At 41.1% G+C, this 13836-nt stretch overlaps 1 protein-coding gene across 2 annotated transcripts in view; it reads left to right on the forward strand.

Annotated features, from left to right (window-relative positions):
* The window catches only part of CNTNAP2 (contactin associated protein like 2), a 2276620-nt gene that overhangs the window by 1748276 nt on the left and 514508 nt on the right, over positions 1-13836 (forward strand). For both annotated transcript variants that reach the window (XM_025380223.1, XM_025380224.1), the window contains one exon: positions 4538-4694. In XM_025380223.1, coding sequence (XP_025236008.1) covers positions 4538-4694 — 157 coding nt within the window. The remainder of the gene's footprint in view (positions 1-4537; positions 4695-13836) is intronic.

The raw sequence follows: 13836 nt of genomic DNA on the forward strand, positions 1-13836 counted from the left end.
GTATGTATACACAAATACTATATGACTCTGCTTATATGAGGTATCTAAAGTAGTCAAATCCGGCTGAATGTGGTCACTCAGGCCTGTCATCCCAGCACTTTGAGAGGCAGAGGCAGGTGAATCGCTTGAGCCCAAAAGTTCGAGACCAGCCTAGGCAACATGGCAAAACCCTTTCTCTGCAAAAAATACAAAAATTAGTCAAGTTTGGTGGCATGTGCCTGTAGTTCCAGCTACTCAGGAGGCTGAGGTGGGAGGATGGCTTGAGCCCAGGAGGTCAAGGCTACAGTGAGTTATGATCGCTCCACTGCACTCCAGCCTGGGTGACAGAGTGAGACCTGTCTTAAAAAAAAATAATAAAATATAAAGTAGTCAAATCATAGAAACAAAGAGGAGCTGATGGTCACCAGGGGCTGGGAAGAGGGGGAAGTACACAGTTACTAATCAATGGGCGTAAAAGCTTCAGTTAAACCAAAAGAGTAAGTTCTAAAAACCAGCCGTACAATACCATATCGTTAATGCTACATTGGACACTTAAAAAGTTGTCAAGAGAGTGGATTTAACATTCAGTGCACTCTCATATGGTAAAGTCAAATTAAGAACAAGAAAGAGTCATCCAGTCAGACATGGTGGCTCTCGCCTGTAATCTTAGCACTTTGAGAGGCCAAAGCGGGTGGATCACCTGAGGTCAGGAGTTTGAGACCAGCTGGCCAATATGGTAAAACCCTATCTCCACTAAAAATACAAAAATTAGCTGGGCGTGGTGGTGCATGCCTCTAATCCCAGCTACTTAGGAGACTGAGGCAGGAGAATCGCTTGAACCCAGGAGGCGGGAGTTGCAGTGAGCCGAGATCACACCACTGCACTCCAGCCTGCATGACAGACCCAGACTCCATCTCAAGAAAAAAAAAAAAAAAAGAAAGAAAGAGTCATCCGTTGTCAGGGCCTTCCTGGTCTCTGCTTCCATTCTTTCCTCTGCCTACCACATCTAGGCTTTTCTTCCCGCCATTCACCGGAAACTCCTCCATCAAAATCAAAGTGACCTTCCAGCTGTCAAATTAAAAGAAGACTCTTAGCTCCTCACCTTAATAGACTTCACTATGACATCTGATGATGCTGGCCCCTCTGCTCTTTGGGAAATCCTCCTGTGTTGTTCTACCACCGCCCTGGCTGCCTTCGTTCTTGCACTCCACTACGGTCATGTCCATCTCTGATATGGTTTGGCTGTGTCCCCACCCAAATCTCATATTGAATTGTAATCTGAATTGTAACCCCATGTGTCAAGGGAAGGACTTGGTGGGAGGTGACTGGATCATGGGGGCGATTCCCCTGTGCTGTTCTCATGATAGTGAGTTCACATGAGATCTGGTTGTTTCATAAGTGCCTGGCACTTCCCCCTTCTTGCTTTCTCTCTCTCCCCTGCCCCCATGAGAAGACGTGCCTTGCTTCCCCTTCTCCTTCTGCCATGATCGTAAGTTTTCTGAGGCCTCCTCAGTCATGCAAAATTGTGAGTCAGTTAAACCTCTTTTCTTGATAAATTGGTAAAGACCCAATCTTGGGTCATTCTTTATAGCAGTGTGAAATCATTCTTGGTTTTTGGTGGGTTTTTTGTTGTTTGTTTGTTTTGTCTTGTTTTTGAGACAGAGTCTCACTCTGTCGCCCAAGCTAGGTTGCAGTGGTGCGATCTTGGCTCACTGCAACCTGCACCTCCCAGGTTCAAGCAATTCTCCTGCCTCAGCCTCCCAAGTAACTGGGACTACAGGCACCTGCCACTGTGCCCAGCTATGAAATCATTCTGTTTTTGAAATGATGTTGTAATCTAAAAGTTTCCACCAGCATTTCTCCCACTTCCAATATGTTCTGGTTTGCCCTGATAGTTCTTAAAATGTATTTTCAGCTCAGAAAATGCTCCTTAGAACCAGACTTCTATAATCAATTTGCACATTTTGTGCAGCAAACCCATTATCTTTTCTTCCACATTCCCTAGACTTGTGATGATGATCTTCCTTCCCTGTGCTCTACTTTCATGAAACACAGTACCATCCCCATTCACACAAACCAGAAGCCTGGATTAATCCACAGCACTGCCTGCCCATCTTCTCTTCCACCTAAATCCCCACAGTCCCAGTCAGTTATAATTCCTGAACCTTTTTTGTGTGTGTTTTCTCTTCTTCTCCATTTCTACTACTATTTTATTGTTTATTTTCTCTATTAACATAGGAGCATCACATCTAGCCTCCCTGACTCCATTTTGCAGAAGTCTATCTTTCATCTTCCTGTTGATCTTTTGAAACACAAATTTAATCATGCTAATTCCCTGCTTAAAATCCTTTACTAGTTTCCCATTATTTTCAGGGTAGAGTTCAAACTTCTTAAATTGGGGGAAGATAAACATTGAAAAGAAAGGATAAACCAATGAAAAATAACTTCTTACTTGGACAAAGATATTTTGCAATGTAGCCCTCATCTGCTGTCTGTCTATCTCCTACTATCTACTACTGCTACTCCCAGCACATCTCTTCAGCCTGATTCTACTACATATGAATATGGTCCTATATATATTTTCCAAATACAAGTTTACCTTTCTGTCTTTTTACATTGTGCTCCATTTGCCTAGGAGGCCTTACCTCTCTTACATCCTTGTTGATCTGTGTAATGCCTACTTGACCTTCAAGATGCAGCTCAACTATTTTGCCTCCTCTGGGAAGCCTTCCTTTATGACCTCCTTTGCCTCCCCCACTCTCCTCTGTGTTCATAATCCTGAAAAAAATTGTTCTCCAATCTATATCTTTTTCTTCCATTCTGTTGAGTTGCTTATGAAGTTTGGCACTTGTGGGAACCCAATGGATGTTTGATGATTAGTGAATGAATGAGTGACTATTAGGCCAAATGATAAAGGAGAGTTGGGGGCTAATCTGCTGTGTGGTTAAAAGAACTACTTAACTCTTCTAGACCTAAATTTCTTTATCCATAAAATTAGGAGGTCCTACTCAGAAAAAAAAAAAAAAAAAACTGAAAGTTTGTATTTGGCCCCAATATTCTACGATCTCCATGACCGTTAGTTCACAAAAAAGCATGACCAATCATGAAGTGAATTGTGTAGTGTAGAATCAATTCATGGCCCACACACCCTCATCGTAGACTGACCCCAACTTGGCTTCCAATTTACTAAATAGACTCCTAAATTACAGAAGTTTGAATGTAAAATTGTCTTCCAAGGAGAGAGGTACATATTCCCACAAGAAATCTTGAGCTTAACATTCCCACTGACTTTTTTTTATCAAATATTTCTATTATTGACATAAATTTACTTTTTTATGCTTATATTTGCATTTATATGCATGTAAAATTGTGATATATGCTTATGAAAACTTGTCTAAGCCTAAAAGAGCCTTTTGAAGTATAGAATTAAAATCTTTTTTTAAAAGAAAAATTATTTCTGTAAGTTTTTGGGTAACAGCTAGTATTTGATTACATGAGTAAGTTCTTTAGTGGTGATTTCTGAGATTTTGGTGCACCCATCACCCAAGCAGTATACACTGAATCCAATTTGTTGTCTTTTATCCCTCACCCCCTTCCCACCCTTTCACCCTGAGTCCCAAAAGTCCTTGTATCATTCTTCTGCCTTTGCATCCTCATAGTTTAGCTCCCACTTATGAGTGAGAATACACAATGTTTGGTTTTCCATTCCTGAGTTACTTCACTTAGAATAATAGTTTTCAGTCCCATCCAGGTTGCTGCAAATGCCATTAATTCGTTTCTTTTTATGGCTGAGTAGTATGCCATCATATATGTTTGTGTGTGTGTGTGTGTGTGTGTGTGGTGTATGAAACAGTTTCCTTATCCATTCATTGACTGATGGGCATTTAGGTTGGTTCCACAATTTTGCAATTGTGAATTGTGCTGCTGTAAACATATGTGTGCAAGTATCTTTTGAGTATAATGACTTCTTTTCCTCTGGGTAGATATCCAGTAGTGGGATTGCTGGATCAAATGGTAGTTCTACTTTTAGTTCTTTAAGGAATCTCCACACTGTTTTCCATAGTGGTTGTACTAGTTTACATTCCCACCAGCAGGGTGGAAGTGTTCCCGTTTCACCACATCCACACCAACATATATTATTTTTTGATTTTTTGATTATGGCTTTTCCTGCGGGAATAAAGTAGTATCGCATTGTGGTTTTGATGTGCATTTCCCTGATCATTAGGGATACTGAGCATTTTTTCATATGTTTGTTGGCCTTTTGTAGATCTGATTTTGAGGATTTTCTATTCATAGCCTTAGCCCACTTTTTGATGGGATTGTTTTTTTCTTGAATTCGTTTGAGTTTGTTGTAGATTCTGGATATTAGTCCTTTGTCAGATGGATGCATTGTGAAGATTTTCTCCCACTCTGTGGGTTGTCTGAAATAAATTGACTTTTAAGATGGTTGAGTGAGGCTCAGACTATCAGAGTATTCCTGGGGAAGTGGGTGTAAGTGTGGCAGTGTGATGACTGAACCCAGGTCTGTTTCTAAATGTGCCTTTCCCTTTTCTTGTAGATGGAAGCCCTTACACTTGGTGGGTTGGCAAAGCCAACGAGAAGCACTACTACTGGGGAGGTTCTGGGCCTGGAATCCAGAAATGTGCCTGCGGCATTGAACGCAACTGCACAGATCCCAAGTACTACTGTAACTGCGACGCGGACTACAAGCAGTGGTGAGTGCCTGCGGCCAGCACAGCCAGGCTCACCCTCCCAGTGTGCCTTTGTGTCCAACTAATGTGATAGAAGAAAGTTTGAAAAGTGCTATAATAATACGATAATAGGTTAGAAAGGTCTGGAACTAACCCAATTGACAAATGTCAGGAACATACTGAAAAATATAAAAGCAGAAAGAGGTCAGTGCGACAAGGGTATGCATTTAGAAACAGACTGACACATAATTGATGTGTTCATATTTTATTCAGAGAGGAAAATAATGAGCCATGTTGTAGACAGTGATCTGCATTATAAAATGTGCTGTGTAACAATAGAGGGATGGCCGTGGGCGGGAAGCCCGTGTGCACGCCTGTGAGAGTGCACACGGTCAACAGCCTCCTGCAGGGAGCACAGCCACCTCCTGCAATGTTTGCGTTGGGGATCTGGATCGGAAAACCAGAAGAGAGAGAGAGAAAGGAAAAAAGAAAGAAACAGAAAAAATAATTCTGTGCTCTTGTCTTCTGTAAGTGCTTGCCTGTCTACTTTTCTTTCATACGTGGAATTGTTTATAACTCTGACACAAATCAGTTCAAGAAAGATCTATTTTGGGTCTCTTCCATCCCTTTGCTGGCTTTTGTTCTGCCCTGCAGTGAATGGCTGGGTCTGTGTCAGTAACAGATAAAGGGTAAGATCAGCTGCCGTTCTTCATGAAACAGAGAGGCCCCAGAAGTTTAGGTGGAAGATTATAAACCTAAGTGTGATTCTTTGCAGAAACACGTATCCAGTGCCGGCTTTCTTCATTTTTAGAAGTGTTGAGAGGCTCCATTTCTGCTTCTGGGCAGCTGTGCACATAACCAATCATGGTCATGAATTTCCCCATATGCCCAACCATGGTTGTCTTCAGTTCACTTATGTAGCATGCTATTTACAAGGACAGTTTACAAGACAAATTCATTCCACCAGTTAACCAAAAACGAATCCTGAGAACATAACATTATATGAATTTCAGGTAGGATGTCTGCTTACTTTCTGAAAGTTATATTTCTTCTAGTAAATAAACTACAAAGGCTATTTAAATGGCTTAGAATGTGTGTGCATATGTATGTAAAATACTTATAAATATCTATCATTAATCTTTAATTATGGATGATTGTAAAGAAGAGGTCATGATAATTTTTAATTTTATTTCTTTGGAAGATATATCTACACACAGACACACACACACTGTATACACAGATTGGAAGTTGGGAATGGAGTTAAAAGGGCATGGGCTTTGAAGTTAACCTTTCATTCATTCATTCATTCAGTAAGTCATCCAATCAGTCATTCATTCAACAAATATTGATCAAACACTTATGTGTCAGCAACTCTTCCAGGCACTGGGGATAAAACAGCAAATGCAAAGAACAAGAATCTCTGTCCTGACTCACATTCTTGTTCTTGTTGCCTTGTATTACTAGTTGTGTGTTCTTAAGTCAGGCAGACCCTCTCCCATCCATTTATCTATCCAACATTAATTCCCTGCCTCTTCAGGAAGCTGACATTGGGTGAAGCCTCCCCAACTAGGAGAAGTGGGAACAGAGTCCCAGCTAGTTCATTGTCCAGGCAGCCCAGAGTGCCCTGCCACCATCACCTTGTTCTACCACAGAGGAGAGCAGAGGGATTCAGAAAGAGGAAGATCTAGTACCTGCACCTAAGTGAACTTCATTTTTATCAGACATCATGCTAAGTTCTAGGGATACAGTGATGAATAGAACATGCTCTTTGTCCTCAGGAGCTCCAAAACTAGTTGAAGGAAACACACACGTGCACACACAAATAGAAAACATAATGCAGTCAGTGCTCTGAGGAAGGTATGTGCAAGATACAACAAAAACTAATGGAAGTGGCTGGGCACGGTGGCTCACGCCTGTAATCCCAGCACCTTGGGAGGCCGAGGCAGGCGGATCACTTGAGGTCAGGAGTTCGAGACCAGCCTGCCCAATATAGTGAAACCCCATCTCTACTAAACATACAAAAAATTAGCTGGGCGTGGTGGTGGGCGCCTGTAATCCCAGACACTCAGGAGGCTGAGGCAGGAGAATCACTTGAACCCAGGAGGCGGAGCTTGCAGTGAGCCAAGATCCAAGATCATGGCCCTGCACTCCAGCCTGGGTGACAAGACGGAAACTCCATCTCAAAAAAAAAAAAAAAAAAAAAACTAATGGAAGAAATTTTCAGTCTAACTGAAGGAGTGAAGGAAGGAATCCATAAAGTCCTGAAGGAAGAGGCATAAACTTGAAAGACAAGGAAGAGCCAGGGCCCTGGGACACTCGTCCTTGCATGGTGGTCTTGGAGAAGAAGCATGACTGAGCTGGGCCAGGCTGGGGAGCTATCTGTGCAGTTGACAGTTTTGAAAACATTAAGTTTAAGGCACCAGCATGACATCTGTGTCTAAACCCTGAGGGCTATCATTAGTAGAATTACAGGTTGAAAACATAGATTTTTTTTTTTTTTTTTTCTAGATCGAGTCTCACTCTATCACCCAGACTGGAGTGCAGTGGCACAATCTCAGCTCACTGCAACCTCTGCCTCCCCAGTTCAAGCAATTCTCATGCCTCTACTGGCACCTGCCACCACGCCCAGCTAATTTTTGTATTTTTAGTAGAGACGGGATTTCACCGTGTTGACCAGACTGGTCTTGAACTCCTGACCTCAAGTGATCCACCCTCAGCCTCCCAAAGTGCTAGAATTACAGCTGTGAGCTGCTGTGCCTGGCCAAGATAGATTTTTTTTTTTTTTGAGACAAACTCTTGCTCTGTTGCCCGGGCTGGAGTGCAGTGGCACAATCTCAGCTCACTGCAACCTCTGCCTCCCCAGTTCAAGCAATTCTCATGCCTCTACTGGCACCTGCCACCATGCCCAGCTAATTTTTGTATTTTTAGTAGAGACAGGGTTTCACCATGTTGACCAGACTGGTCTTGAACTCCTAACCTCAAGTGATCCACCCTCAGCCTCCCAAAGTGCTAGGATTACAGCTGTGAGCCGCCATGCCTGGCCAAGATAGATTTTTTTTTTTTTTTTTTTTGAGACGAACTCTTGCTCTGTTGCCCGGGCTGGAGTGCAGTGGCGCAATCTCAGTGATTCTCCTGCTTCAGCCTCCCAAGTAGCTGGGACTACAGGTGCCTACCACCATGCCCAGCTAATTTTTGTATTTTTAGTAGAGTTGGGGTTTCACCATGTTGTCCAGGCTGGTCTTGAACTCCTGACGTCAAGTGATCCACCTGCCTCAGCCTCCCAAAGTGCTGGGATTATAGGCATGAGCCACCGTACCCAGCCCCAAGATAGATTTTTAAAGATATATATTAGCCTCTGAAGCCATTTCAAAGAACATGTCTGAATTCATTTCACAGATTAGAAGACATCCCATTCCATCCTTACTCGCTGACCTCGTCCTCTGGCAAGCTTCGACTGAGTTCTAACATTTCACAGTTACTCAGGGACTTGGTCCCTGCTGATGTCTTGCTGTCTTCTGGCTCAGTAGCAGCTAAGACATCCCACTCCTTTGCTTCTGTAAAGTTTGTCTAATCTTTCATAATAAAGGCACTATAGCTTGAGCAAACTGAAAAGTATAATGAATATTTTTTATAATAAATAGCTCTTAAAATGGTCTTCCCTTTCTAGCACAAGAAAGAATGCTCTTGGAGGAATCTTCTTGGTCTTTGAATTCACCAGCACCTAGCAAAGGCCCTCCCTCCTATGTGGATGCTTTAGATATTTGGGAATGGATGGGGTTGCTTCTAGAGACACTTTCTAAAGCTCTCAGAAGCAGTGAAGAGAGAGTTGAGCTTGAAGCAGGAAGACCTTACATCCAGGCCCAGATCTGTCACTTTTCGGGGAGGCTTTTAACCTCTCTGAAACTTAATTTATTATCTGTATAATAAAAATAAATCTTGGCAAATTTTTGTGATCATTAAGAATATAGGATATAAAAGCCTTCTATAAATTTTACTATACGGGATAGTTATTTGCAATTCTATTGCATTCTTTTTTTAATTTATTTAATTAATTTATTTATTTATTTTGACACACAGTCGCTCTGTCAACCAGGCTGGGATACAGTAGTGTGATCTCCTCTCACTGCAACCTCTGCCCCCTAGTCTCATGCCTCAGCCTTCCGAGTAGCTGGGATTACAGGCACGCACTACCATGCCTAGCTAATTTTATTTTTTTTTTGTATTTTTAGTAGAGATGGGGTTTCACCATATTGGCCAGGCTGGCCTTGAACTCCTGACCTCAAGGGATGTACCCACTTGATATTTGCAATTCTATTGCATTCTTTTTTTAATTTATTTAATTAATTTATTTATTTATTTTGACACACAGTCCCTCTGTCAACCAGGCTGGGATACAGTAGTGTGATCTGCTCTCACTGCAACCTCTGCCCCCTAGTCTCATGCCTCAGCCTCCCGAGTAGCTAGGATTACAGGCACTCACTACCATGCCTAGCTAATTTGTGTGTGTGTGTGTGTGTGTGTGTGTGTGTGTTTAGTAGAGATGGGGTTTCACCATGTTGGCCAGGCTGGCCTTGAACTCCTGACCTCAAGTGATGTACCCACTTTGGCCTCCCAAAGTGTTGAGATTACAGGCATGAGTCACCACAACTGGCCCTTATTGTAATTCTTAATGATTCCAATTGACTCTTAAATGAAAATAAATGAAAAGAGTGTGGAAAGCAGGCCCCTTCCTGCTCTTGACCTGCTGTGTCGTAGGTCTCAAGTCTAATTCCACAACGCCACATGCAGATGTTATGAAACAGGCTTTATTAGAGAAAGTTATAAATCAGGGATCATCAGAAGAAGAGCAGGTACAGGTTTCCAATCCCATCATCCCTCAGGGAGACGTGCTAGAGCCAGGCTATTCCGCTGAATGCCCCAAGGGCATTCGTTACCAGGAAGCCCCTGCTTCTCTCACTTCTCACAAAGCCAAAATAATAGCAACTTTGTCAGTGGGGGAAAATCAGATGCATGGGGCACCAGGCAGTCTGAGCGTAGGTGCCTACTGTTTACAAGTGTTGTCTGGGAGTCAGAGCCTCTCCAGGAACAGGGAGGAAGCCAGAGCCCCCTCTTGAAGCTGACTTTGGGTGTAACCTCTCTAACTAGGAGAAGTGAGGAACACTGTCCAGGCAACCTGGAGTGAAGTGTCATGATCATTGCTGTTCAGTATTTTTGTTTGTTTCTTTCTCCAAACACAGAGAAGAGCTGGGAGATTAAGGGAAATAAAAATTTAGCACATACATCCAAATGAAACTCACATATGTTAAACCACATTTGTTATAATGTCAGGGTAAAAATAAAGGTTCTATTAAATCTCATGCTTTTAGATGCTCTGTCCAGATAAGAAAGCTATTTTCAATAATCTTAATCACAAAGCATCATCAGATTAAGATGAACTAAGACCAAAATGAGTACAAAGTACCCGTGCCATTTCCTCTCCGTGTGATCTAAGTCAGGACATTTCACATCTTTGTTTTCTTATCAGCAACATCGAGACAGATAGTATAGTACTTCCTAAGTCATACGAGGATTTTGGTAAATTGCGGTCATAAATGGATGTTTAAAATTACAGTAGGATATATTATTTTTATTATTATTTGAATGGTGAATGGAACCTTAGCTAAAAATTACTTTTAAATGTCTTAAATTACAGACGCATAAATTGGGGCCCTGAAAAATGTAAATTACTTTCTAAAAATTACATTAGAAATGACGAGTATAGAGAAGACCAACGACACACATCTCCAAACACCCAGGCCACTGTTCTTCCACAATATGATCAAGGAAGATTTTTTTAAGATTGTTTTTATCTATCTTTTCAATGATTTCAGAATGTAATTTTTAACTAGCTTATATGTAAGCTTTTTAAAGCTTAAACCGCAGACCACATTATATGTTTTTTGCTAAGAACTCTAAAACTTAGATTGAATACTTATTCTTATTTACTGGTGTAAAATGCATAAAAATGGAGCCAGGATAAATGAGATTGTAGCTCAGAGCATGATTGGGTCTCACAAGGAAGCTGCAATGGCCTGTGAGTGCGATCACCATCTCGATAATTGCCTGATTATCTATGCTGTGAGAAGTTTTGCGCGGTTATTTCTGAGATTGAATGTAATTTAACATTTATGATTTACTATTCACAGCAATAGTAAATATTCCCACCTACAGTGCCAGAATTCTAATTACACGAGTCTTGGTCTCAGCTAAGTGGCCACTGCTGGGTAATTCCTGGTCTCTTGCAGCCTGACTCAATGAGCTAAATCATCGTATCTGAAATTAGCAATTCCAAAATGGCAATTCTAATATCAGGGAAAGAATTACCATTCATTGCATGAGTACCCGTCTCTTATCGTAGAATTTCTGGATAGTTATGTCCTGGCCAAGATGAGCACATACATGGTGGAAAATAAGTGAACTGAAAAGCCATTAGCACAGTCTTTGTGTTACAATTAGTCAGCAGTTGCCACCTCAACATTAGAAAGGCCAGTCAAATACTAGCCATTGGGATCTCTTTCACTGACCCTAAATGGAATTGGCTTGTCTAACAGCCTTTTTCTTCCTGGGCCAAAAATAATCCATGACCAACTTTTTTAACAGCAGAGGGGAGTTAACTAAAAAAAAAATCTCTTGAGTATTTCAAAGCCAGAAACATATTTATTTGATTGGGTCAACTTACTATGCAACACCTAATTTTGAGTATTTTTAAAGATAATCATTATAATTTTTTCCTTGTTTATAAGAAATTTGATTGAATCTTAGTGACTTTTTTCATGAAGTTTTAGACTGCTCTTTACTCAAAGTGCAATATTTATACGTGCATTCTCATTTGTCATGTTGTTTAAATAATAGTAGTTACATGTCAGCCACTGTTCATGTTTGTTTCACGTACTATGTCATTTAAACATCTCATTGACTCTATGACAGAGGTACTACATATTTTGTTTTTATTTTAGAAATGAGGTAATTAAGCCCCAGAGAGATTAATTTCTCCCCCAAGGTCATATAATAAAAAAGCAGTAGGGCAGAGATTCAAACTCAGGGCAAGCAGTTTTAGACTCATCCTTAGGAATTACACAAGACTGTATTAGCCTGTTCTCATGCTGCTAGTGAAGACACACCCGAGACTGGGTAATTTATAAAGGAAAGAGGCTTATTGGACTCACAGTTCCACATGGCTGAGGAGGCCTCACAATCATGGCAGAAGGCAGAGGGAAAAGTAAAGCCATGTCTTACATGGCTGTGGGCAAGAGAGCTTGTGCAGGGGAACTCCCATTTATAAAACCATCAGATCTCGTGAGACTTAGTCCCTACCAGGAGAACAGTATGGGGGAAACCACCCCCCTGATTCAATTATCTCCACCTGGTCCCGCCCTTGACATGTGGGGATTGTTACACCTCTAGGTGAGATTTGGGTGGGGACACAGCCAAACCATATCAAAGATATAAGCTCTGTATAAATTTTTAGCATATGTACTATATACAGCACAATTTCATTTTTTTTCCAATTTTTTATTTACACATAAAATGAACTATCTTAACCATTTTTAATTTTACAATTCAATAGTATTAAATGCATTCATTTTGTTGGGCAGTCATCACCATCATCCATCTCCAGAGCCATTTTTATCCAGCAAAACTGAAACGCTATACCCATTGAACAGTAATTCCCCATTCCCCTCTCCTCCTAGCCCCTGGCCAGTTAACCTTAAATAATGAGTTCAGAAAATGTGATTAAATATAGAGTTTATTCCAGCTCAAAGCCTGAGGAGAGCCACCAGGGAAACATCAACTCCAAGTGAATGGGTCAGCTTTCCAAAGTGGGGAAGTTAACGTTTCACTTACGTAGGCAGAGATAGAGAAGGTTAACAGGTTACAACATTTTCCATATAAGGCCAGCACAGATGTTACAGTCATTTGGTTGGTTACAGTTTGCTATGTTCCAAGGAAGATTGCTTTAACATTCCATAAGGAGGGGTAATGGTCTCGAGGGGTCTTATTTCTGGAACCATTTGGTCTTTTCTAATCATTTACAGGACAGAAATGAGGAAGAGATTTAATCTATAATCAGAAAAGCAGAAGTTGCAGCTGCATGTTGCATGACTCAGGCCACATAACCACATTTCTCTCAAGGCTTAAAATAATTTAAAGTTCCAACCATTTTAAGTTTGAATTATTTAATTTCACACCACTCTCATTCTATTTTCTGTCTCTATGATTTTGACTGCTCTAAGAACCTCATGTGAGTGAATCACACACTATTTGTCTTTTTGCGGTTGGCTTATTTCAACCTTAGTATAATGTCCTTAAGGTTCACCTATTTTGTAGCATGTATCAGAATTTTCCCTCTTTTTAAGAGGAAATAATATTCCATTGTACGGGTAGAATACATTTTGCTTCTTCATTTATTTGCCAAGGGACACTTGGCTTATTTCCACATTTTAGAGACTATGAATAATGCTGCTATGAGCACGATGGTACGATTTCTTTTTAAATTCTACTTTTACTCACCTCTACAGTACTCCTGATTTGGTTTCTAAAAATCTCTTATTTTAATTTTATATTAAAAGTATTCATTATCACAAATACATTCAAATTCTTGTCTAAACGTGACCTGATTTCAAATCCTAGTCCTATTCCTTACCAGTTCAGTGACCTTCAACAAGTTATAAAAGCTGTCACTGACTGTTTCCTTAACCACAGCATTTAAATGGCCCTCGCAACTACCTCACATGGTAGAAGGGAAGTTTACATGAGAGGATACTCATAAGGAGAAGGCACATCCATATTTCACTAGTAAATGCTCAAGACATACTGATTCCAATTACACCCAAGCACACGCAGATAAGGGTTAGCTCATGAGTTCCTGAGGAGCAGCCCCTTAGGTATTCAAGAACAACTCATTGGGCCCCTCCGTTCTGACCTTCTTGTCTGCATGCCTTGCTGCCACCCTGCTGCTGACACCGCCCTCCTGAGATCCTTATTCTGCCAGCTGCAGCTATCTCAGCCTATGACAGTCACTGATGCCCTTATGGAGAGGAGAGGGCCCCCCAGTCCACCTCAGTGCAGTGGAAACCAAGCTGTGACTTTCAGCAAGACTTGACAAGGATTGGAGCTAACAGAGAGA

The sequence above is a fragment of the Theropithecus gelada genome, chromosome 3, assembly GCF_003255815.1.
Source record: "Theropithecus gelada isolate Dixy chromosome 3, Tgel_1.0, whole genome shotgun sequence".
NCBI lineage: Eukaryota > Metazoa > Chordata > Mammalia > Primates > Cercopithecidae > Theropithecus > Theropithecus gelada.